Source organism: Neoarius graeffei, chromosome 10, assembly GCF_027579695.1.
Source record: "Neoarius graeffei isolate fNeoGra1 chromosome 10, fNeoGra1.pri, whole genome shotgun sequence".
NCBI lineage: Eukaryota > Metazoa > Chordata > Actinopteri > Siluriformes > Ariidae > Neoarius > Neoarius graeffei.
The window spans coordinates 18,912,602-18,939,428 of record NC_083578.1 but is presented as its reverse complement, the minus strand read 5'-3'; the positions used below and the strand labels follow the sequence as shown (position 1 = coordinate 18,939,428).

The 26,827-nt window shown below is 40.8% G+C and overlaps 1 protein-coding gene across 8 annotated transcripts in view; it reads right to left on the bottom strand.

Moving 5' to 3' along the window:
- kdm5c (lysine demethylase 5C) overlaps nt 1–19,141 on the bottom strand; it is a 44,570-nt gene extending 25,429 nt beyond the window's left edge. For 2 of the 8 annotated variants that reach the window (XM_060931451.1, XM_060931452.1), the window contains exons 1-6: nt 16,975–16,993; nt 12,238–12,388; nt 11,851–11,928; nt 10,498–10,620; nt 9,980–10,150; nt 9,403–9,537 (exon numbers count right to left, since the gene is read on the bottom strand). In XM_060931451.1, coding sequence (XP_060787434.1) covers nt 9,403–9,537; nt 9,980–10,150; nt 10,498–10,620; nt 11,851–11,928; nt 12,238–12,388; nt 16,975–16,988 — 672 coding nt within the window. In that variant the 5' untranslated portion in view covers nt 16,989–16,993. The other 6 variants (XM_060931448.1, XM_060931450.1, XM_060931449.1 and 3 more) reach the window with 6 other exon arrangements.
- Nucleotides 19,142–26,827: the final 7,686 nt, after the last annotated feature.

Below are 26,827 nucleotides of genomic sequence, written 5' to 3'. Positions count from 1 at the left end.
GAGAGGCAGTACCGAGGAGCTGTGTTGAGAGCCAGTGGTAAGAGGGTGGAGAGTCGGATCCTCTGGACCCTGCATGGGGAGACAACAACCGTAACAACAAACTCCAGAGACAAAAAGGGGTCGACAGGAAAAAAAGAAAGAAAAAGCCAACAAAACATCAATGAACTGACAGTACAGCGCAGGAAGAGGAACAAACAAGGACAGGGTGTATGCATGTGTGTATGCGCCTTTTCGCGGCCACTACGTACACCTGTCATTCATACATTCTATACAACAAATATCCTCTGTAAAAGTATTACACGGACAGACACACACACAAAAAAAAAAAACTCCCATAAACTTCAGATTTTAGTGGCAATTTTACGGCATCATATTTGTGTTATTCTGTATTAACACGCGTCTCCTACTGGTTGTAAAAATCAAATCTAAATTTTGGCTCATGTCCAAAATAATTAAAAATTTCTGTTCAAGTTAAGATAACGAAGCAAAAAAAGCCAGTGTCATCACAACGTAAAGGCATGTCATGAAATACAGTTTTAGCAATGAGTGAAGATGCAAGGAACTAAAGACCTACAAATTAACATCCAGCCGCTTAGGATGAGGCATTTATGGCATTGAAAATTGGAATAAACATTCCAGAAATTAAAGGAAGCAGCCAGGGAAATAAAACTTATAAAAGGCAGATTCTACCATAACAGAGGCCAGTTAAGTCCCATCTCCTTAAATTGCTGAATTGATTATTTTGATCATTCTATTAAGTTTTTCTACGCTACGTTCACACTGCAAGGCTTAATGCTCAATTCCGATTTTTTTGTGAAATCCGATTTTTTTGTGAGGTCGTTCACATTAACAAATATATGCGACTTGTATGTGATCCTCAGTATGAACGAAAAGCGACCTAAAAGTGTTCCGCATGCGCATTGCGGGATACGATGACGTCACACGCAGTGAGCATGGCCAGTGTTTACGGAAGTAAAACCGCCCGGTTGCGGTATGACCCATCCAATCTAGCTTGAATAGCTGTATCCCCCCAAATGGAAATCAGCTCCCTAACCTCTGCGTCCTTCCATTGAGAAGATTCAGAACCTTCACAGCCCGAAGCGTCCCTCGCATTGATGTCATGCGCAGGGGCGCAGATACGTTTTTTGAACTGGGGGGGGGACAAAGCTGCCAGCAAACCAACCCCAACCCCGATATGCCTGTCAAACTTGTTGTGGGTTACCATAGCAACCAAGCTCGAGCTCGCAACCTGTGCAGTCTGCGCAGCTCAACCAACCGAATATCAGTCTTTGTTTTGTTTTATGCGAGTTGTTGCAACTATGTATACACTGCTGTGCACCTCAATAAACCGAATGGTAATTAGTCTTTTGATTTTTCCGTGAGGTTTGCCTTATGCAAAGAAAGACAGCATAGACGTTTTTTCCTCCCTATAAGTGGGGGGGACCGAGCGAGGTGAATTTAAATCTGGGTGGGACGAATCCCCCCCTCTATCTGCGCCCGTGATTATGCGCCATGTTGTTGTAACTTTTTTTGAGAGACCCGCCGCCTACTTCAGCACAGAATAGTGACGTTTGTGGCTTGGTGATGACGTGTAAGTCGGATGAATGCGACCTGGCGGTTCAGACTGAAGTCGCATATGAAAAGAGCGGATAGGAATCGGAATTAGGACCACACATCCAAACGGCCTGGATCGGATCTGAAAAAATCGGATCTGTGTCGTTCATATTGTCAATAAAAGATCGGATACAGGTCACATATGGGCGAAAAGATCGGATTTGAGTCACTTCAGCCTGCAGTGTGAACATAGCCCTAGTAGCATTTGGGGTCTTGGACATTCACAGTAAATTTTAGGACAGTAGTCCTGGTAACTAATTAATAAAAGCCTGACATGACAGACATGCTAAATGACAATAGAAACACATCGGTTTCTATCATCAAAATCTGACAGACAAACTAACATCTACCATCATATTCTGACAGACACTCATAGCAACAAAACTTTCTTACATTATCAATCTGACAAATTTAGTAATAATAAATACCTCATCACTAGAACCAAATAAAATATTGAAATAAAAAAAGATAAAATTTATTTTCAAAATTGAAATAAATCAACAATAATTGTCAGAACAGTGACGATAGAAACGACTGTGTCACTTTCGCAGGGAAATAACACATTGAAATGGCCTGTCGGCTGAAAGGGTCGCAAGTGGCTCTGATTTATCTCAACTTACGATAGTTTTCCTCCAGAAAAATTTAAATATGAATGCACAAATATATTCTCAATGTTTCTATCGTCAAAAATTTCTATCGGCAGGATAGCTGACTGAAAATCTTACCTTGATTTATTTGATGAAATCTAGCTGTCAGAACTCCAAGTCTTGCCCGGAAGTAAATGTCTGCTGTCTCAAAAATCATGCGCAGTAGAATTTCCTCTCTGCGTCAGTCAACATGTGCGTGGTGACGGCTTGAATTTTGCTATCGTCAGGTGCATTTGACTGACAGACTGACGATAGCATTTTTTAAAAATAACTGTGGGCTTCTCTCGTGAACGAAATAGTTTTTTCGCTGCTAATCTATTTCAACTCTATCTGTTGACACCCAAAAATGATAAAGCCTGCTTCCACATGATAACTACCAAAGATCCATAATGGCCGAGTCCATCGTCAGGTCATCTGACAGAAATTCACTGACGATAGCAACAGGGATAATGAAAGTGATTTTTAAAATGGGAGTTATGTCTGTCAGATATGTCAAAGAAATAGAACTTTATTCTTTAAAAATATCTTTTATTGATATACTCAGTGTATTTTTAAATGACGTGCTGTTTTAGAAGACCAAATACCATATTTTCAATCTTGAAAATATTACCTCACTGAAAAAAGGACAAGAAAAATTTCTTATTTTGTGGGCAAGTGGTTAATGGATCCAGTTACGGTAGAATCTGCCAAAAGTATGTGGGGTAAAAAGCATGAGACGGGAATAATGCAAATCAGGAAAGCAACAAAGATACGTTTTACAACCCAAGGTGCAAAGCATGCTGGAGCACGTATCCCGACAGCCAAAAACGCGCAAGAACCAGAGAGAAGCTGTAACATTTAGATGCAGTCAATCGAGACTTTTCAAAATGTTCTGTTAATCACACATTTAACTCAATCCTTTACATTCATATGAGCGAGTGCATCCATTTAAAGGCTGGCTTTAACATTAGGACATATTTAAAGGGGAACTGAAGGCAAATCTATCATCAAAATTCTCTTTCATTTTATAAAATGTAGAAATGCATTTCTGACAGCTATTTTGTCACTGCTATGGCAAGTTATGAGTGTTTGAAATATGTACTACATCTCAGCCCATATGTCAGAGCGATGGCCGTAAACAAGATTCGTTGAGACCTGGGCGAGACATCGTAGGACGGAAGTAAAACGTACAGCGGAAATCAAAGTGACCATCATCTGCTAAAAGCCGCAGGCGCCCTCCTTTGAATGGTGACGCAAATCAAGCCAGAAGTTTTCCCTGTGCCCGAAATCGCTCCCTACTCACTATATAGGGCACTATATAGTAGGGACGCCATTTTGTAGTGCTGTCCGAAACCTTAGTGAGGATTATGTGGGAAATGCGCTCAGTATACTATGTATTTATCACAAAAATACATGCATGTATTTATTATTTTGAAAACCCACCAGCCGCCTGATCTGGCACGTTTTAATCGTGCGACAGGAATGAGGTAAATACCAGCGCGATGGACGAGTCCTTATCCTGTCGTCTTTCCAACTCTTCTCTACTCCACGTTGGTTCGAATTCGTATGGAATAATTTCCATGTCATGTACGTGAAGGAGGCGGAGATGGATATAGAGATATATATCCATACATACACTGAGACAATATATACACACACACACACACACAGGCAAACAATCCAAAACGGCAGGCGAGATCAAAAACGAGAATATAGGCAAAAGGGTCAGTCGAGGCGCAAACAGTACATCAAAGGCTAAGTGAGGACAAGAACGAGAAACAGGCACAAGGATCGTGAAACAGGAAATCAAGATAACAGGTAGAAAGGCTCAATCATGCGCATCATAATACTTCACGATGCAAATGCATCAGCACAGCCCTTAAATAGGCAAACGCATAGTTCCTTAATTGAGCTCAGGTGCGCCTTGTTCACGCCGGGCGTGCTGGAGTCCATTCAGCGCGCGCGCAGCCCGAGGCGCACCTTCAGGTGCACGCGCCACAGCGCACAGGACTGACACTCCATCACTGACGAAGCTGGCAAATCTCGAAATTGATCTAAATTGGAATGATATGGCGATCTGGCCGCTGTGTAAACAGTTTTCAAAATGGCGGCGCTGACACTTCATGTTTGAAGTCTTGCACAAGTCTAATGAAGACTGCGCGGATAAGCGACGCCTGCCGTGGACCATACGAACCAGGGATCGAAACGGGAATTTGGGAGCACTGGTCCATTTGGACCGGTGCCTCTCAGAGGTACTGGTCCGAATGGAGTAGCACTGGTCCGTATTTATAATTACAAATTTCAAGCCGATTTTATATATTTATTCATATAATACAACCATATTATCCATGAGTGATCAATTTCAACTATCTATAAACTTCTTCCTCAGTCATCTCATGATCATCACAATCTTCAAAACCCTCATCCAGATCATCATCATCTATCGGGTCATACACCACATCATGCTGCGCCTCCTCGTCATCTTCCACCTCCTCATTCTGTCTCTCCTGGGGCTCTACATCTCCTGCCACATACTCCCTCTCATCACCTGCAGGCACTTTAACACTACGTTCACACTGCAAGGCTTAATGCTCAATTCCGATTTTTTTTGTGAGGTCGTTCACATTAACAAATACATGCGACTTGTATGTGATCCTCAGTATGAACGAAAAGCGACCTAAAAGTGTTCCGCATGCGCATTGCAGGATACGATGACGTCACATGCAGTGAGCATGGCCAGTGTTTACGGAAGTAACCTAAAGTTTCCTGTGTATGACAGTAGCCAGCATGGAGTACCTGGCGATGATGCAGTTGTTGCGACGGAGCCAGAACACGCACAATAGCCTGATGTTAAGGAGGAGGTTGAGAAGGAAGAGGGCAAGGGTTTTGGCTCAGGCGTTCTGCGGGGTAGTGACTACAACCTCCGTTCAAAGGAACGTGTGGGTGCAGAGTCGCATTGATGTCATGCGCCATGTTGTTGTAACTTTTTTTTGAGAGACCCGCCGCCTACTTCAGCACAGAATAGTGACGTTTGTGGCTTGTTGATGACGTGTAAGTCGGATGAATGCGACCTGGCGGTTCAGACTGAAGTCGCATATGAAAAGATCGGATAGGAATCGGAATTAGGACCACATATCCAAACGGCCTGGGTCGGATTTGAAAAAAAATCGGATCTGTGTCGTTCATATTGTCAATAAAAGATCGGATACAGGCCACATATGGGCAAAAAAATCAGATTTGAGTCACTTCAGCCTGCAGTGTGAACGCAGTGTAAGGGCGATATACTTGAGCGATATCCGTTTGTTTTCATAGCTGTCAGAAATGTCAAGCCAAGGACTTTTAAACTTCGCGGGGGTCTAATCTATCTGACCAATAGCGGTTCAAGTTACATTTGTCTTCACGGGCAGCAACGAAAATGAACGGGAAGAAACGAAACTTCGCGCAGCCATGCTGCATGTAGCGGTGTATACTGCGCATGTAAACAATATGGCGGCGCCCGCGTCTATGCCAACTTGAGAAATGTCTCGCAAAATCTATTGAAATTATCGTAAAAAACGGTAAAATAGACCAAGTTCTGCTTAAAATGGGCGAAAATTGTTGATAGAAACCATCGAGGCAGTGAGTAGTTTCATATATACAGTGGTGCTTGAAAGTTTGTGAACCCTTTAGAATTTTCTGTATTTCTGCATAAATATAACTTAAAATATCATCAGATATTCACGCAAGTCCTAAAAGTAGATAAAGAGAACCCAGTTAAACAAATGAGACACAAATATTATACTTGGTCATTTATTTGTTGAGGAAAATGATCCAATATTACATATCTGAGTGGCAAAAGTATATGAACCTCTAGGATTAGCAGTTAATTTGAAGGTGAAATTAAAGTCAGGTGTTTTCAATCAATGGGATGACAATCAGTTCAATCAATTCTGAATTATACCAGCGAATTCTAAAGGAGAATGTCAGGGCATCTGTCCATGAACTGAATCTCAAGAGAAGGTGGGCCATGCAGCAAGACAATGACCCTAAGCACACAAGTCGTTCTACCAAAGAATGGTTAAAGAAGAATAAAGTTAATGTTTTGGAATGGCCAAGTCAAAGTCCTGACCTTAATCCAATCGAAATGTTGCAGAAGGACTTGAAGCGAGCAGTTCATGTGAGGAAACCCACCAACATCCCAGAGTTGAAGCTGTTCTGTATGGAGGAATGGGCTAAAATTCCTCCAAGCCGGTGTGCAGGACTGATCAACAGTTACCGGAAATGTTTAGTTGCAGTTATTGCTGCACAAGGGGGTCACACCAGATACTGAAAGCAAAGGTTCACATACTTTTGCCACTCACAGATATGTAATATTGGATCATTTTCCTCAATAAATAAATGACCAAGTATAATATTTTTGTCTCATTTGTTTAACTGGGTTCTCTTTATCTACTTTTAGGACTTGTGTGAAAATCTGATGATGTTTTAGGTCATATTTATGCAGAAATATAGAAAATTCTAAAGGGTTCACAAACTTTCAAGCACCACTGTATAGCGTGGCGAGCCAGTCGCCCACTCGGTCGAGTACATGTTGTCACTAGTCGCCCGTACCCTTTCCAACTCGCATTGGTGAGTGGGCGACCGCCCGTTTCGATCCCTGCGACCCACATGGCTAAAAACCGAAAAGGCTGGTAAGTGTAATATAATATGCCAACACGAGTCACGATATAAGGTCAATAAAACTGAAAAACACGTTAAGAAATAAGCTTAAAAATGACTTCAGTTCCCCTTTAAGGATAAGAATTGGTTTATGTGATAATTAAAAGCAATGATCAAAATGTAGTTTTAACACGTCTACGGTATGCTAAGGAGTCTACAGTACACTGCTATCAAGTTGAAAACGTGATGAACAAGCAAGAAACTTTTTACAAGACAATGTGCACTTGCACTCAAACGTGGCCGTACGATGGGCATGAAAATGCAGTTATACAGGTTTTCATCAGAGGCCTGGAGAACATGAGCAACACAAATCAGGATGCCATTTTCCTTGGGCTAGTCACGTTACTGCAGGCACGATGGTGATCAAGAAGCTACAACCCCCAGAACATAATGGGCACAGCACAATTCCTTAATATTTATTTATATGGTGCCTTTCTTTCTCCTGCCATTTTGTAGCCTCAACATCAGGGGAGCGTCCTGACATTTTCAAATCATTAGTTTTCTTTTGTTACAGACATGTAAAAGTTTTTTCCTTTACCTGACATGTTTCGACGGTATAACTTCCACCTTCATCAGAGGGTCACCCGGATGTTAGTGTGTGACGTGCCTTTATAATCAGCTGATGTTACGGAGGTGTGACCTCCCTTTCAATATTGACAGGTCGGTCACACCTCCCGCTGTCAGTGTTGCCCCCTCAGGACGGTGCTCCAGGTGTGGGAGAGCATGTATGCCCCCTCATCCCTGTTTATTGTTCTTGGGCTACGCTTTCTGATTTCTATAGACTCCTTAATCCAATGGTGGTATCTGTTGTTCTCTTGCTGTATGATTTGAGTAGCCTGGGCCCGCCCATCCTAAGCGTGACGCAACGAGGGCCTGTTGCGAGCTTAGTCTGGCCAGGCAAGCTATCTACAGCTCTTCCAAGCTCCCGAAAAATCGGGAACCAATCAACTTTGAGCATCTCCAACGGCCCTGGGTAGAGGCGTGTTCAAGGCAGTGACATAGTAGAACTGCGACCGGAAGCCATAGATTGTTTACAGAATCTATGCCGGAAGCGCTTCATTCACTAGAAAAACATTACGAACATGGAGCAAGTTTTCATTGAAAACGGAGCAAAGAGCAGCCCTGGAGGTATTTATTGAAAGGAAGGACGTTTTCGCCTTGCTCCTGACTGGCTTCGGTAAGAGTTTAATCTACCAGTTAGCCCCGTCGCGTCACATACGTCAGAGGAAAGAGTGATGTGATTGGTTTAAGCTTCGTCACAGCCTTTTCTGGCTTCGACCAGTAGCAAACTGAGGCATTTCAGGGAGGCGGGTCAACCACGGGCTCTGGGAAACGGTTGAGCTCAATATCTTGGCCAGACCAATAGCTCGTAGAGCTTTGCAGTCATGTTAGCCAGACTATGATTTGAGCATTGTCCCAGTCCATTATATGATTTTCCCTTCTGCAGTGGTCTGTTATTGCTGATTTGAGGTTCTCTTGCATGGCTTTATGTTTTATTGTTCTTGTTTGTCTCTGTTCTGTTTCTTTTTCACATTCCTTTTTATGTTCCTTTTTTCGTGTACTAAACCTCCTTCCTGTCTCCCCAATTAAGTTTTATTGCATGACAGGCATGGTACTTCATATATGACATTACATTTATCGTGTTGGTCGATTTTGTCCTTAGGGTGAACTAGTAGCTGTCGTAGTTTGGTGTGTGGTTTCACGGGTGTTTGTATGTTGCGTTTTTTCATGGCTCTTTGGATTTGTTCTGTAACTCCTCTGACATACGGTAGAGTCACTACTGCTTTGCTTTCCTGTTTTTGGGTTGTCTGTTTTCTTCCTTTTTTCGTCTGTGTCTTTTCTTTTGTTTTCACTTGTTGTGCGCCTTTGCGTATGGCCCATGGTGGATATTGACATGTGATCACAGCTTGCCGTATGTGTTGTTCTTCTGTTGCGCGTTCTGTAGGATTGGTTATGATTGCTGCACGTTCGTAGAGTGTTCTGACAACTGACAGTTTGTGTGCGATGGGGTGTTCGGATGTCCAGAGCAGATATTGATCAGTGTGTGTCGGTTTTCTGTAGATTGTTATTTTGATGTCTCCGTCGTTTGTGTGGTGAATTTTTATGTCCAAAAACGCTATTGATTTTTCATCAGCTGATTATAAAGGCACGTCACACACTAACATCCGGGTGACCCTCTGATGAAGACGGAAGTTACACCGTCAAAACATGTCAGGTAAAGGAAAAAACTTTTACATGTCTGAAACAAAAGAAAACTAATGATTTAAGAAGAAGACAATGAACGAAACATTTATTTGTCCTGACATTTTGTCTAAGACAGCTGAAGAAATTCTCTGCGAGAAGTCGTGTCTCTCAAAAAGGTCTAATATTAGAGGGTGAGGCAGCATTGGCTGCCTATGTGACAGAGCTCAAAAATATGAGTAAGGAACGCTCATCTGAACAACCCACCAGACATAATGCTCACCTCAGGTTGCAGGCGGTTGGCTCGCCGTCCATAACTGCTGGTCTTGGAAGGCTGGACTGATTGGCGGAGGGGGATGGAGTGGGGTTTGTACTCCTTATCAACTTCCCCACTTTCATATGGCCTGGGCTTACATTGCTGCACACACATACACATTTATTGTACAAGGCTGAACGACTGTTTTATTTCCAAGTGTATTAAATCGCATTAATAGTATCACACCAATATTGAAAACACAATCATGCTTAGGGAAACTTGCAAAAATAGACAAAGTAATAAACAGATGCAGGGCAGACAAAATCATAAACTGATGATCTAGCCCACTGGGCAAGTAAAAAGCTGCAGGGTGCTGCCCAGTTCCTCAGAAACCAACCAATGACACTCAACAGTTCACACAACACCGTTGAAAACAGTTGTTAAACCTGTTTCTCTGACAGACAACAAAACAGCCATGCTATTGATTTGTCAACACCTGCATTTAAAACTTGACATTAAATATCTTCAACTAGAGGATGAACAAAAGCAACTAAAAATGAAAGACAGGTTTAAAAATACAAACTGAGCGACAGAAAATGTGTACCAATAAGCTAGCACCAGAGTGGAACATCTCAAAAGGATAGACAATCCTCTCGTAGTGTGACCGCAGGAGGGAGCCAATATTTTTGCCCGGTGGGTAGCCGAGCTTCTGGGCTACTCGAGCCCATCGCCTCTCCTTACTGACCGTCTCAAAGCCCCCTTCTTCTGTGACGATCTGTAAAATGAATGACAATTAGATTACAGACACACCCCAAATGATCCGAACTGTTAAGGTCAAAACCTGTCAGAGATCAGTTTCCTCGATAGCTGTTAGAGAGGTCTTAAATTATTCACAACCATCATGCAATGTCTGTTGTTTTTAGGGAACTGACCTGGACCTGTCTGAATGTCACACGAACAACATTTCTTATCCCAGTGAAAGGAAGTGGAATGTACTGTATGTATATTTCATAAGTAAATTTAAAAAAAAAAAAACATTTATAAAAATCAAGAGAGATTCAGAGTACAAGGATTATTCAATCCTTATTATTAATATTTTTCGATGCCAAGTCCAGACCATACCTTGGACAAGCTGAACAGATCGAGAATGCGCCGCTCTATGTTGGGGATTTTGAGCGAAGATCCCTGGATCTCCCAGAATTTGGCTATGCGGTCCAAATAATTTAGCTTCACTCTTGTCTCAGCCTGAAGCAAAATTAAAAAAAAATTAATAATAATATTATGCACACTAGATGCCTCAGTATACCTCCAGGCAGATTACACACCAAGCTCGGAGCAATTCAAAAGAACAGTAGATGGTTATAAATAAAGCCCTTTGTACAGTATACAACATGCTAAAATGTCTGAAGACAAATTACATAAAGCAACAATAACTCCCTGAAGAGCATTCGAGAAGTCCAATGACACTATATGGACAAAGGTTATGGACACTTGACATAACACTCATATGTGCTTGTTAAACATCCCATTTCAGATTTAGTCCCCCTTTGCTGTTTTAATAACCTCCACTACATTCTGGAGCGTGGCTATTCATTCATGCCCCTTTTCCACCAAAGCAGTTCCAGGGCTGGTTCGGGGCCAGTGCTTAGTTTGGAACCGGGTTTTCTGTTTCCACTGACAAAGAACTGGCTCTGGGGCCAGAAAAACCGGTTCCAGGCTAGCACCAACTCTCTGCTGGGCCAGAGGAAAGAACCGCTTACGTCAGCGGGGGGCGGAGTTGTTAAGACCAACAACAATAACAAGACCTTGAAAGATCGCTATTTTTAAGCGACGAGAAGCAGCAGCTGTACAAACACAAAGTCATCCATTATTATTATTATTGTTGCTGCTTCTTCCGCATTGTTTTTGCTTCGATATTCGCGCCAAGGTTTAAGCAAACGTAGCGACATAACTGACGTATACAGCGACGTAATGACGTGGCTTCTCTTAGCACCGCGAGCTATGGAAAAGCAAACTGGTTCTCAGCTGGCTCGCAAGTTGAACGAGTTGTGAACCAGCACCAGCCCCGAACCAGCCCTGGAACTGATTTGGTGGAAAAGGGGCATCAGTGTACTCATTCAGCCACAAGAGCATTACTGATGTTAAGCGAGGAGTCCTGGGGTGCAGTTGGTGTTCCAGTTTATCCTGAAGGTGTTCAGCGGGGTTAAGGTCAGGGTTCTGTGCTGGACACTCAAGTTTTTCTACTCTAAACTTGGTAAACCGTTTATTCATGGAGCTTGCTTTTATGCTGGAACCTGTTTGCACCTCTTGGTTCCAGTGAAGGGAAATTCTAGCTTCGTGGCAAAAGTTTGAGGAAGAGGTACACATGAATGCATAAGTGAGATGTCCACAGTCTTGTGGCCATGTAGTACACGTGGGCGGTTCCAAAATGTGATTTCCATTTGAAGATTTGTAAAATGTTCTACAAGCACACACCTCTAGTTCATTTAGTCTCTGGATACGGGGCGTAAAACGGAAATTATCCACCTCTACAGCGAAAGGTGGCTGCCAGTCCTGTGAAGAGAGAGAGAATTTATTAATAAATGAATAAATTCACAAGTACACAAAAAGGGGGAGGGGGAAAAAACCCACAAGAGTCAATATTCTGGGAGAAAACACCTCACACCAACACTAAAAACCTGCTTATATATTTTGAAAACACTGTCAATCTTCTATAAACCCAATTGGCTTTTCTGTAACATGACAAAATAAAAACAGAAGCTTTAGAAACAAGCGGAAGAGCTGTAAATACAACCCAAACCTGAAAGAAGAAATGAAAATCACACTAAAAGCATCACTAGTCGCCTCAAGGTTACGACTTACTGGTGGAGGACGAATCTTGCATATTCCAGACTTCTCTGCGATTGGACGGATCTTGGCGATATATCCAAGGGGATCTGCAAATTCCTCCCACGACGGCTCGAACACTGGACACTCTGGAGGCGGAATAAACTCATCGCCAGCCTCCATTGCCCTAAAACCAATTTCAGAGAAGGTTAAATTCGAAGGCACACACACAACACTTATGAACATCAATATCAAGCCACAACAGCCAGGCTTTCGTCACCGATAGCTGATATTAGATAGATAGATAGATAGATAGATAGATAGATAGATAGATAGATAGATAGATAGATAGATAGATAGATAGATAGATAGATAGATAGATAGATAGATAGATAGATAGATATGAAGGGATATATGACAAGTGCTATATAATATCAGTCAAAAGTTTGGACATGCCTTCTAACTCAAGTTTTTTTTCTTCATTTTTATGAATTAAAAAAAAAAGTCTAAAGTAATGATGGATGTCGTTTCTCTTTACTTAGTTGAGCTGTTCTTGACATAATATGGATTACTACAGTTGTGAAATAGGGCTATTCACTGCATTCTTATTATTTACTACTTGATCTCAAACGCATTAAGGCGGCCAGAAACTAGTCCACTAATTAACTTTTGACAAGGCATGCCTGTTAAATGAAAAGCATTCCAGGTGACTACCTCATGAAACCGGTTAAGATAACGCGCAAGATAGTATGTAAAACATCAGGGTAAACACTGGCCATTTTGAAGAATCTAAAATGTGAAACTTTAAAAAAACAAACACTACCACACAATTTCATACATGTTCTATATGTGATTTCATAGTTTTGATGTCTTCAGTATTGTTCAATGTAGAAAAGTCAAAATACAGAAAACTATGAATGAGTCGGGGTGTACAAACTTTTGACTAGTATGGTATACTAATCGGTAAACATGCTGAATAACTAACTGGCTACTAAAGGTGTGAAATCTTCGTGTATGTAATAAAATGTTATTACATTAGGACAAGTGTTCTACTACACAGAGCAGGAAATGACAGACTAACTAAAAAGTCCACCTAAATCAAAGTGCCTCGGCAGTAAAAATTAAAGTGCACCTGTAGTGAATTTTAATTACTAGCCATTTCAAAAGATCACGTATGATGCCAGTGATTCCGTCATGTAATCACAATCTCGTCAGGTACACAAATTTTAAATCACTGCTCCGCCAGTCAGGCATGGTCAGTGACATGTTGCCTCCTTCATGGGCTGTTCCGGCACCGGTAGTGACGCAAAATCGTTGGTTTGTCCGATTGTCTGGGCTGCAGTGGACTGGTCACTGACCCCGTATTGCAAACACTACTCTAAGATAACACATTATCAACCAATCTGCTAAAAAGAAATATTTACACTTATTCGAGCTGATCTTTGGCTGGATTGAGTCGAAGTTATTTAAAATAAATAAATGTGGCCAGGACCATTCATCATCAGCGTTGCAGTTCTCAAGATTGAACTGAATCGCCGTCCTGGATCTCATCTCATTATCTCTAGCCGCTTTATCCTGTTCTACAGGGTCGCAGGCAAGCTGGAGCCTATCCCAGCTGACTACGGGCGAAAGGCGGGGTACACCCTGGACAAGTTGCCAGGTCATCACAGGGCTGACACATAGACACAGACAACCATTCACACTCACATTCACACCTACGGTCAATTTAGAGTCACCAGTTAACCTAACCTGCATGTCTTTGGACTGTGGGGGAAACCGGAGCACCCGGAGGAAACCCACGCGGACACGGGGAGAACATGCAAACTCCACACAGAAAGGCCCTCGCCGGCCACGGGGCTCGAACCCAGGACCTTCTTGCTGTGAGGCGACAGCGCTAACCACTACACCACCGTGCTGCCCCCGTCCTGGATCATAAAACGAAATCATCCAAAGCACATAAAATCCACGTGCCATCTCGCATCAAGTTTTACCTCCAAATAGCCCAAATATATCCGTAATGGGATGTTAGACAGATTTTATCCTGTTTACGGTGGGTGTTCCGACTGTGAAAAAGCAACCAATCGAAACCGAAAGAGTGAAAAAGCAATCATACCATTACCATCCCGGTGTCCGAAATCGCTCGCTCGTTCACTACTCCGCACTACAAAATGGCGTCCTCACTATATAGTGCCCTATATAGTGAGTAGGGAGCAATTTCGGACACCGGGCACATGAATAGTCTTTTATAAATGCAGAAGTGTGCACTCGATGTGACAAAGTTATATGTTTCATCTAATTTAGGTAATTTAAAAACTAATATTATTTGGTAGTGGGCATGTAGGAAAAGTATAAAGTTTGTCAAAACATTTATCATGCTTGTATGATTAAAAAAAAAAAAAAACCTCAGATATTTCTCTCAATACAGGACCTCCTCGTTCCAAACCTGTCGAGCTTCGCCAGCGAAGCACAACCAAATCTACTTGTACATAATGCGATGAAATAATAGATATGTGCCATAAAGATCTATTACAAGTATTAGATCTATATTTATTCAACATATTCTGAAGTTACTTGACTGGGAACTGGGAATCTCAACCCACAACACTGCTTGTTTACTCGCACCTGATAACCCGGAATCAACAACTGTAAGCCACTTCCGGCCGGCAATGGCTGTTCCCCGTGGTTCTGCCTCCGCAGGTAATTCACGGAATAAAACTGTCCACAAAAGTGCTTTTACGGTGTTTTTCTGACTGAATATGCACGCATTTTGTCTATAAGTAATACATAAAGCACGATTAACATTGTAAGCATGACCAGTACTGGTACACTTTAAGGACTAGAATCAGCAAAATCAGCTGCAATGGCATAAATACCAAGATAATAAACTGGAGAAACCTGTGGTCTGGCCTTGACTAAGCACAAAAACAACCATTTTAAATGGAAATTATGCAAATCTACTCTGCTGGTTGGAAGGTTTTTTTTTTTTTTAAAGTGTCGTTTCCTTTAAATTAGCGTTGATCATGTTTTATGTGAAATGTTTAAGATAATTCTTTTTAACATGTTCAGCGCCCAAAAAAAAAAAAAAAAGTCTATTGTGTACAGCTTTGGAGTATCTCAAACAATATTATTTATGAACATATGGCCAGCAGTGAGAACCAATTTGGGCAGCACGTTATGAAATGCAGTAATATGGTTTACAATTTTATGATATAAACTTTCCACAAAGGCAGCATGTACTTATTGCATTTAGCAGGTTTAATTCTGCATTTCTCTCATTTCCTCTCAGATCAACATGGCAATTGTTTACAAAACCCTTATGGCTTTTTCTTATACCTCACCAAAATGTGAGAGGAAATTGTAAAGCCTTCTGTGTTACACTCAGTAAATCAGGTCAGCTACAAAAAAAAAAAAAGTTAGTAGGCATTTAGCACACTAAAGCGTCACCAAATACAGAACATATCCTGTTTAACATTTCCTCTTACCAGAACATAAAACAAACAGGGAACAAGACAAGACAACACTGAGGAAACTAATATGGGTAAAATATACAAAAACACTGACGCTGGGCTTAACAAAAGCTTATAAGGAGACATGATGCCTGAAAGTGATATAATCTAGCCGTGTGTTTTATACATGGCAACAAAACGCTCATCCTGTCAGCAGGACATTACATCATCCAGTCTTCTGCTGTTTGTTAAACAATGAATGCCAGGATGCCAAGAAATATTAGGTTTAATACCAAATAAATCTGGTACTGGTTAAGTGCTGGCTGGATTAAATTTATTACCGGTAATCTTAAAATATCAAACGTTACTCAGTTGAATGTACGCTGAATTAACTAACATCATATAGTATGGCATTATTTTAACTTGATATCTAATTTAGACAGCCTATTTCAGCATACTGTTTTTACTAGAACACAAGATCAACAATTTATTGATTATTAGCTTATAATTCTTATCGGTAATGACCATAAATTCAACGCAAACGGTCAAAGTGGCTGGTACAACCATTTAGGGCTCAAAACCTTGAACCGAACGCATTTACGTGATACGTGTGTGTCAAGCGAATTCAACTAAAGCAGCATCTGGCTTTATTACTAGCTCAGAAAAAGCATACAGGATGATTAGCATAGTTACAATAAATATAAAACTATTCTTGTGGAAACGGCTTACGGTCTAATTTATTAAACTGCACGTAAAACGTTAAAAACAAGATAATGCGAAATATTAAGACATGATAAACTAGCAATAAACACCACTGAGACTGTACCTTAAACTAAAGATATATGTTGAAATAACGAGATAAACAGCATTCTAGATAGATAAGGAGACTGACCTTCTTGATGTTGACCATGTGTTTAAATTAAAAAAAACAAAACGAGATATTAAATTAAGATACCAATTTAGTATGATGAACGAATGAGATTAGTTAAAAAAAAAAACCATGATGTACTTAGAACGAAATGACGATAGAGTTGAAATAATGAAAACGAGATGTCTAAAAAAAAAAAACAAAGATATTAAGCTAAAATACAGATTTAGTATGTTGAATGAACGAGACATGAAGTTAAACTAATGATGTACTTGTATGAAATAACGAGATACTAACGTGAGACAAGAAGTTATCTCGAAATAACGAGATACTGAGTTAAAACAGATTTAGCACGTTGAGATTAACGAGAACTTAAGTTTAAAAAAAAAACACTTTCTATATTATATTTCAGGATCATTAAGTACAGATAATGTCATAGCACTTGACATTTTTACCCACTTCTTGAGTTTCATGGCCTCCCCTCAGAGCTGCACCAGAAATTACACAGCACCGCTATCAAAACAAATTCGTGATGTTAGCTTTAGCTAGCATTAGCTCGGCACATAGCACACAGCTAACATGGACTGTGCTGATATCTGAAGTAGTTACACGTTCGCTGTCGAACTTCTGACAAAAAAGTCGAACCGTGTTCGTGAACATTCGTAAAAGAACAGGTTAACTCTTGCTAATTAGACTTAAACTCGCAGGTCAAATATTAGCCGCTCTGACTAGCTATCAAAACATTAGCCTGTTAGATAACACCAGGCTTCCAGAACCATAGATAAGAGCTTCATGATATGACATGACAAATATATATATGTATATATTCAAGAAAGATAACCAGGTCGTGTTAAACTGCGGGTATTAGTGCTGTTCGGAACAGTTATTCCTATATTTATTTACTTGTCTGTCTAGCAGAGTTGGTTAGGAGTCCTGAGAAGCCATTTAATTCTCGAGCACAGCTGAGTGTAAATTAAACCCAACTACGAATTTAGCAACAAAAAAAAATGTTGTTCATCACTTGTACAGAGAAATATGATCAGAAAACCAACAGTCCAAACTAGATGTGCAGTGCAAGGCCGTTGTTAAGCTCAGATTGCGAAGCTAGGAGCTAACGAACAAACTTAAGATTAGAATTGTTGGCCACATGATCTTACATTCCGCCACTTGGTATGTGCGTGCTTCTTCAAAATACGCTCTGCTTCTGATTCTTGTGAATATTCAGCCAAGGTTAGAGAGGAGAAAGTCGTGTCTGTGTGAATGCCTCGGCTGATCACAGGCTCTATTGTTCGCCACTGGGTCACTCTCTTTCTCTCTCTCTCTCTCTCTGGGTGGCTGCACCTCTGCGGCCTTGCGCTCTCTCTCAGCCCATCCCAGCGCTCCGATACTCCACGGCTCTCAGGACCGAATTCACGGTGAATACTTATTGTCCCCTTTTCAGAAAAGGAAAAAAAAAAAGTCTCAGCAAATTTTGGCACTTTTATTACTTGACCTGAACCGTAAACAAGCACAAAGCAGGCCTACTAATGACCAGTTCTCTCCAACTATCCACCGTTCGTCCAGTCCAAGCTAAACGCCATTTTAGCTTTCATCACGACCTAAGCACAACCCTCAATATCCATGCTGGGGCTTTGACTGGATAATACCACTGTCCTTTCCTTCCACGCGTGAGTTACACATAACATAGTCCTTTAACTTACCCCTTAAAACGTGAAGAATTAACCAGAACAGTCTCTTTTGTGATACTATAAGCATACACAGAGGCATGGGATTGAAAATACACTGAGCTGCTCGCGATATCTGATCAGACCTAGACTGAAGTTAATCAAACATCGCAGGTAGACTTACAGAGCTGACGCGGAGTAATACTAACAAGGATTTCACACGGTCGTCTTTGAGAAGGAGTTCCGGCAAGTAGCGTTTGCGCAGACGACGCGCAGTTGGAGTACTTCTATACTACACCAGTCATCAGTGTTCCCTTTATACTACATACTGTTCTTTGGAGTAGTATGCAGTATGCGACAGTTATCATATGGTAGATTACCAGACTGATGATTGTTTATAAAACATTTCTGCGACCGAATCAAAGGAAAAAAAGAAAGCAAGCGAGGAGGCGTTTTAGCTTTATTTGGCTATAATCAGCATAAATGGCTTATTTTGTCTTCTGTAGCTATGACATCCAGTTAAAAAAATCTAAAAAGATTATTTAAAGGAAAAATATTTTTAAACAAACAAACAGGACTTTTTAAATTAAATTAACCAGAGTCAGATGCATTATTATTATTATTATTATTATTAATCCCAAATTCACTGAAATATAGGCTATATTTAGGCAGTTGTGGATGGGCCTGTCTGGTGTCCCTTTTTTTCTGTCACCTAAATATCTTATTATTATGTAGTTTGCATAATAATAATAATAATAATAAATATACAAGAGCTTAAGATTTATTCTGCTACACAAGTACAGTACTGACCATAAATAAAGCTTCTTTTTTTTTTTTTAAATCTCGTGTAACGTGTTAATCTGTGACTGCCAGTTAAAAATCTAAAGAGCATATTAAAAACAGCCGAGGAAAAATATCAGCATGAGGCTAAATGTATTCCTCAACCATGTACAGAAACATATTTATTCAAAGTTAAGATTAACCGTAAATATGTAACTGAATACAAAGACGGGATTATTATTATTATTATTATTAGACTATTTCTCATCTGCGGATGATCTGGAAGCGATCGGAGTTTCCGGTTTCCCTGCGGTCCATCCTGCAGAAATTCAGCTGCGGAGTTTAAAGAACAATTCTTTAGTGGCAGATTTTACATTCTAATCACTTACTGCTGTTTTAATGTATGGACGCCATGCATACCTGTACTCATATGATGCAGCTCCATCTCTCCAGTGTATTAGCGCGGGGGGCGTGGCCACTCGTGCTACACGGAAGTACAGCGAACCAATAGGCAGCGTTGAGACTGTGCGCATGCGCACTGCAAATTCATCTGCTGAGACGCCATCATCTACGTGCTCCTGAATCCGTAGCGGTTTCTGTAAAAAAAAAAAAAAATTAAAGTTTTTATTTTTTAAATCCAAGAATTAGTTCCTTAATATAACTAACTATTCATATTCAAATATTAGCCATTATGTATTTACGTTTTACAGTTGTTTGCTGTAATTTTTACAGTGCATAACAGGAGTAAAATTTACAGTTTTGTTTTTTTTGAGTGTTCTCATTAAAATAAGAAAAGAACCCCCTGGCCAAACAAGGGTGAAAGAGGCAGAGCACTCGATTTCTAATTTCCCTTGGCTATGTAAATGTAGAGAAAATAAAACAAACACTCGAAGTACAGCGCCCTCCACAATTATTGGCACCCCTGGTTTCTTAGGCTTCTAATAAATTCATTTTTTAAAAATAATATAGGACAACAATGCAAAAAAAAAAGAGAGAAAAATCCAACCTTTAATTAATTCAAGTGCATTTATTCAGTGGGAAAAAAAATCCCACATTAAGAAATAATTATTTTACATGAAATCATGTGTGCCACAATTATTGGCACCCCTGATGTTAATACTTTGTATAACTCCTTTTTGCCAACAAGACAGCACTTAATATTCTCCTATAACATTTCACAAGATGGGAGAATACAGAGAGAAGGATCTTCGACCATTCCTCTTTGCACAATCTCTCTAAATCATCCAGAGTCCTGGGTCCTCTCCTATGCACTCTCCTCTTCAGCTCACCCCACAGGTTTTCAATTGGGTTGAGGTCTGGGGACTGAGATGGCCATGGGAGGAGCTTGATTTTGTGTCTGGTGAACCATTTTTGTGTAGATTTGGCCACATGTTTAGGGTCATTATCTTGCTGAAAGACCCAGTGACGACCCATCTTCAGCTTTCGGGCAGAGGCCACCAGATTTTGATTTAAAATGTCCTGGTATTTCAAAGAGTTCATGATGCCATGCACCCTAACAAGGTTCCCGGGGCCTTTGGAAGAGAAACAGGCCCACAGCATCACCGATCCTCCCCCATACTTCACAGTGGGCATGAGGTGCTTTTCCGCATACTCATCTTTTGTGATGTATTTGAGTGTTTGTTGCTAAGAAGCTCTATCTTGGTCTCATCTGACCAAAGCACACGGTCCCAGTTGAAGTCCCAGTACCGCTTAGCGAACTCCAGACATTTACGTTTATGCTTGTAAGTGAGAAAAGGCTTTTTCCATGCATGCCTCCCAAACAGCTTGTTGGCATGTAGATGGCGCCTGATGGTTGTTATGGAGACTTTGTGACCCCAAGATGCTACTCTTTGATGCAATTCTCTAACAGTGAGCTTTGGAGAACTTTTTACTTCTCTTACCATCCTCCTCACTGTGCGTGGTGGCAAGATAAACTTGCATCCTCGTCCAGGCTTGTTTGCCACTGTTCCAGTTGTTTTAAACTTCTTGATGATTCCTCTGACTGTAGATATGGGCAGGTGTAGGTGAGCGGCTATTTTCTTGTAGCCATTGCCTGACTTATGAAGGTCGACACACATCTGCCTTACTTGAACGGTGTGTTCTCTTGTCTTTCCCATGTTGAAGAGTGGATAAGAGAAATAGTGTGTCACATCATATTTATACCCCAGGGAAACAGGGAAACAGGACGTGATGAATTACTAATTAAAGGTTCCTAGATACTCTGATCAACTTTATAAACTACAGTAGAAATGACAGAAATGCTTCAATTACATTTATTTTCTAGGAATTGTTATGGGTGCCAATAAATGTGGAACAGGTGATTTTATGAAAAATAATTATTTCTTAGTCAGGGATTTAAATTTTTTTTAAATTCACTTGAGTTAAGGGTTACATTTTTCTACAATTTCAGTGTGAGATTATGCTTCTGCAATAAAAATTGAATTTATTTTAAGGCTTTTAACACATCTTAACCAGAGGTGCCAATGATTGTGGAGGACGCTGTACATAATTTAGGCAATATCTACTGTAATGCTGTAATAGTGTTATCACATTTAACAGTAACAACCCATCAGGATACCCAGTATAATAATTTTAAACAACCAAATAGGACAATAAAATGCATCCAGTTTAATAAAAATTATTTCAGTAATCAATAATGCAAATGTTAGCAAATGAAAGTTTTAACATGTGTTGTGGTTTGCACTGTCGCCTCACAGCAAGAAGGTTCTGGGTTCGAACCCAGCGGCCAGCGGGGCCTTTCTGTGTGGAGTTTGCATGTTCTCCCCGTGTCTGCATGGGTTTCCTCCAGGTGCTCCGGTTTCCCCCACAGTTCAAAGACATGCAGTTAGGTTAACATGGGGCGGCCTTGGGCTGAAGTGCCCTTGAGCGAGGCCCCTGACTGCTCCCTGGGGGCTGTAGTGTGGCTGCCCACTGCTCTGTGTGTGTGTGTGTGTGTGTGCGCGTGTGTTCACTGCTTCAGATGGGTTAAATGCAGAGGATGAATCTCACTGTGCTTGAAGTGTGCATGTGACAAATAAAGGTTTCTTCTTCTTCTTCTTCTTCTTCTTCTTCTTCAAAATTACACTTGGTAAGCTAACATTTGTTAAAGTTGACTGGTTAGCTAAATTACTTCTCAACCTCGTCATTTTCCTTCATTAAGAAATAAGTTTAACCCATGTGGTGGAAAAAAATGGAAATTTATTATGCTTTTATTTTGTTGTCAGTTTACTGAAGAAGTTATGTTTTGCCATATTAAAATTGCAAAAGGCTACATGGGCAATGTGGCTTCTACTGAGTTAGTAAGCTAGCAGTCAAGTTAGCAATAGGTAATGTTAGCTTCTGGGCTTCTGAGGGTAGTTTGCATTTAAACTTGCTTTCCCTACAAACAAAACATGCATGTGATTATTTTTTTCTTAAAGTGCCATTCCACCATTGGATGTACTCTTTGGCATAAAATACAATATATTTTATGACAACATGACTAGACAGAGAAATCTTTTAGCTTCAAAATGATATATCAAACATAATTTTTTGACAACGACAAGTATATTAATTTTGCGACCAAAGTCACCTACCCTTTTAATTTCCGCACGGTAGTGAAACGTGATGTCATCGGCAGGTTCCCCTTCTTGTGTACCACGTCACGTGTGACGTGGCACAGATTATCAGCAATGGCGGATAGAACGCGATTTCCACTTGTCGATTGCTGTGCCAATATTCACCATCAACCGTCTCCTTTGGGCATCACTCGCTATTTTCCTTCGCTTCTTTTCCGAAGCTGACAATCGCGTTCTATCCGCCATTGCTGATAATCTGTGCCACGTCACACGTGACGTGGTACACAAGAAGGGGAACCTGCTGATGACATCACGTTTCACTACCGCACAGAAATTAAAAGGGTAGGTGACTTTGGTCGCAAAATTAATATACTTGTCGTTGTCAAAAAATTATGTTTGATATATCATTTTGAAGCTAAAAGATTTCTCTGTCTAGTCATGTTGTCATAAAATATATTGTATTTTATGCCAAAAAAAATACATCCAATGGTGGAATGGCACTTTAATTGACAGTCATGTCCATAGTCAGTATTTGGACAGTGACACAATTTTCATAATTTTGTTTCTGTACATCACCACAGTGGATTAAAATTGAAACAATCAAGATGTGATTTTCAGCTTTGATTCAAGGGGGTTAATAAAAATATTGCATAAACTGTTTAAGATTTACAGCTATTTTTTAATATAGTCCTGCCACAGGCTCAAAAGTACTTTGGCAGACTAACATAATTATAAGGATTATTTATAAAACTTATATGCAAATCTTTTGCAGTCAGTGACCACCTGAAGTTCTCATGGGCATCACCAAATGCTGAGTTTCCTCTCTTGAGATGCCTTTACTGCAGCCACCTTCAGTTGCTGCTTGTTTGGGGGTCTTTCTGCCTTCAGTTTTGTCTTCAGTAAGTGAAAAGCCTGTTCAGTTGAGTTGAGGTCAGGTGACTGACAACCATTTAAGAGCATTCTATTTCTTTGCCTTAAGAACCTCTTAAGAAGTTCTATTTCTTAAGAAGCTCTTGGATTGCTTTTGGGGTATGTTTTATGAAGTACTGTCCTGTCAGTTTTGCAGCATTTGACTGAATCTGAGCAGAAAGTATAGCTCTATATACTTCAGAATTCATCCTGCTACATCTATCAGCAGTCACATGATCAATAAACACCAGTGATCCAGTTCTTGGGTTGCATGTGACATCACATTAGATGTGCAAGACATGAAGTGGTGGTCAGCCAAGTTCACTGTTCACAAAGCATTACTATCTGGGGGCGTCGTGGCTAAGGCGCCATACCATAAATCCGGGGACCCGGGTTCGATTCCGACCCGAGGTCATTTCCCGATCCCTCCCCGTCTCTCTCTCCCACTCATTTCCTGTCCTGTCTCTACACTGTCCTATCCAATAAAGGTGAAAAAAAGCCCAAAAAAATCTTAAAAAAAAAAAAAAAGCATTACTATCACCGGGGCACCTTGCTAGTTGTTAAAATGCCCTACGCTAGCATTGTTTTGGGCTGTTCGAATCGAACAAACCGTGAAACTGATAAAAGTTTCTTCCTGGTTCCCTGTGAAGTGATAAAAAAGGGTGAGAGAGTGAAGGATTTTACCAAAAGATGATGAGAAAGGTGGCTCTTGAACCTCTCGCTGCAATCAAAGGGAGCCGAATCAAAGAACGCTCGAGTTTGCAGTGATCACTTCATGAAAGGCTTGTAAATTCTTCTGATTTATTTCGTTTGGATTCACAAATGACCTTTGTCACCATTTTCTGTTATTTCTTAACGTTTTGAAGTTCAGGAGACGCTTAAGTCCTCAGATGTGTTTTTGTTTACTGTTTGATTGTGTTCACCATATTGTAAACTAACGCGCATGTTTTCACTTTATTTATCAGGATGTTCTAGCAATCTCTACAAGGATGATGATGTAGATCGGGCTCCTGCACTGAACTTAGGACATGATAAAGTGAAACAGCAATCAGAGGAGAATAAAGAGGGTGAAGAATGAGAAAAATCACAAGAAGAAAAGCACGAACATTCTGAGGGTGCCGAGGCCTTGCTTGAGTTTCATAAACTAATGAGAATTGAGATGCCAGAACCACAAGGAATCCAGGAGGAGCCTGACAGTGCAAGACACAATGTAGCATGCCAGACAGATCTTACATACAAAAATATTTTTTGTATGGAAGAGCAGCTCACGAGACTGAACTGTGAGCTGTATGATGGATAATTTTCCAACTCATAGGAAAAATCCTTCTTTGTTAATGTGTAAGGATCTACCTAATTGCATAGAGCAACTTTCTGAAGGTATCTTGATTGTGCATTGGCTTCTCATCTCCATACATGTCAACCTATACGGAATGTCCGTATTTTATACGGATTTGATTCAATAAACGTAGTATACGGGCGTACAAATAAAGTTATACGGATTCTTTAAAAAAAACTTCAATATTTATTTAGAGCTATAATCAATTCCCACTATGATAAAAGAGCGCATAACATTTACAAACGTACTGTACACCACAGAAAGCACAAACAGACAGTAAAGAGTCTTATGAAATTGCGCGTTATCTTGTGGTAGCGAGACTTCGTTCCACTTTTGATCATGCGCACACCGCATTGCGAGAATCCCGCCAACCGGGAAGTAATATTTTGTTTGAAACGCGTATTTCCACCTGAGCGACTTTCACTAGCGACTGAAAAGATTCTGAATGGGCACTCCGGCAAGATCAACACAGACACTTGCTGTGACATGCAGCCTAGTGAGGTATTGGTGCAGACTGCTTAAAAAGCTGTCATGGAGTACAATTCAGAACATTAGAGTGACACTTTGTGTTTTTGTCAACTTTGTATTCATTCTGAAGGTTTATTGTTATTAATATTGAATAAAAAGTAACTTGGATATATCATTGTTAATTATCATTCAAATTTTAGGTAAATTATTTTAATTTGCATCTTATAAGGATTTTATAAGGGAAATACGGATTTTGGAGGTTGGTTATACAGGTTTGATTGAGCAAAGGTTGACATGTATGCATCTCATCTCATCTCATTATCTCTAGCCGCTTTATCCTGTTCTACAGGGTCGCAGGCAAGCTGGAGCCTATCCCAGCTGACTAAGGGCGAGAGGCGGGGTACACCCTGGACAAGTCGCCACGTCATCACAGGGCTGACACATAGACACAGACAACCATTCACACTCACATTCACACCTACGGTCAATTTAGAGTCACCAGTTAACCCAGGGGTGGGCAATTATTTTTTCCATGGGGACACATGAGAAACAGAAAATTTTGTGGAGGGCCGGACCAAAAGGCTGAACTAAATTCTGCATACCGTAATCTCATCTCTAGCCGCTTTATCCTGTTCCACAGGGTTGAAGGCAAGCTGGAGCCCATCCCAGCTGACTACGGGCGAAAGGCGGGGTACACCCTGGACAAGCCGCCAGGTCATCACAGGGCTGACACATAGACACAGACAACCATTCACACTCACATTCACACCTACGGTCAATTTAGAGTCACCAGTTAACCTAACGTGACCAGACGTCCCGGTTTGACCGGGACAGTCCTGATTTTGAGTTGCGTGTCCCCAGTCCCGACAAAGGTCCGTTGGGACGCTGAAATGTCCCGGTTTACACCAAACACTAACAAACTGTCCCGGTTACAGCAATCATACATAGCCAACGAGATGTCAATAAAGCTTCTAGCAATTCAGCATCAATGTGCGTGTGTGCGCAGTCAACCTTACAACGTATCCATTTGTACAATGTTGCAATATAGAGGCCGCGTTATAACGGTTTTTTTCGCTAGCAGCTGTCAACTACTGCGCGACAATGCCGCACGGATGAGCGCTGGGCGGAGATCTCATCGCACTTCAAGAGTAGGGAGACTCCTTACAGCAATGTCAGCCAGCTTTGCCATGTGCCTACCTAGCACCAATGCTCCAGTTGAGCGAATATTTTCACTCATGAGCAACATCTGGACTGACGAGAGGAATCACATGACCGTGCCTACTCTCGAAGCCTTGCTCATTACCCCGGCCAATTTCGACAATACTTGCTCGCAGTTTCACAGCAGGCTCTCAGGCAATAACGCGCTACTGGAGCAAATTCACTCATCATGTAAATATATGCAATAAAATGGCATCTTCTTTAGGGTGGGTTGGGTGGCTGTGTTTCTGAAACATTTTCTGTTGTCTTTCATCGGTTTCATCTGTCTTTAATCTGTATCACAGATTGTCTTGACTTGTTTGATGCTGCTGTCAACTCAGGGCTCACGTTTTCAAAATCGTTAATAGCCTACACTGGTTAAGATTAAACAGAGGCATTTT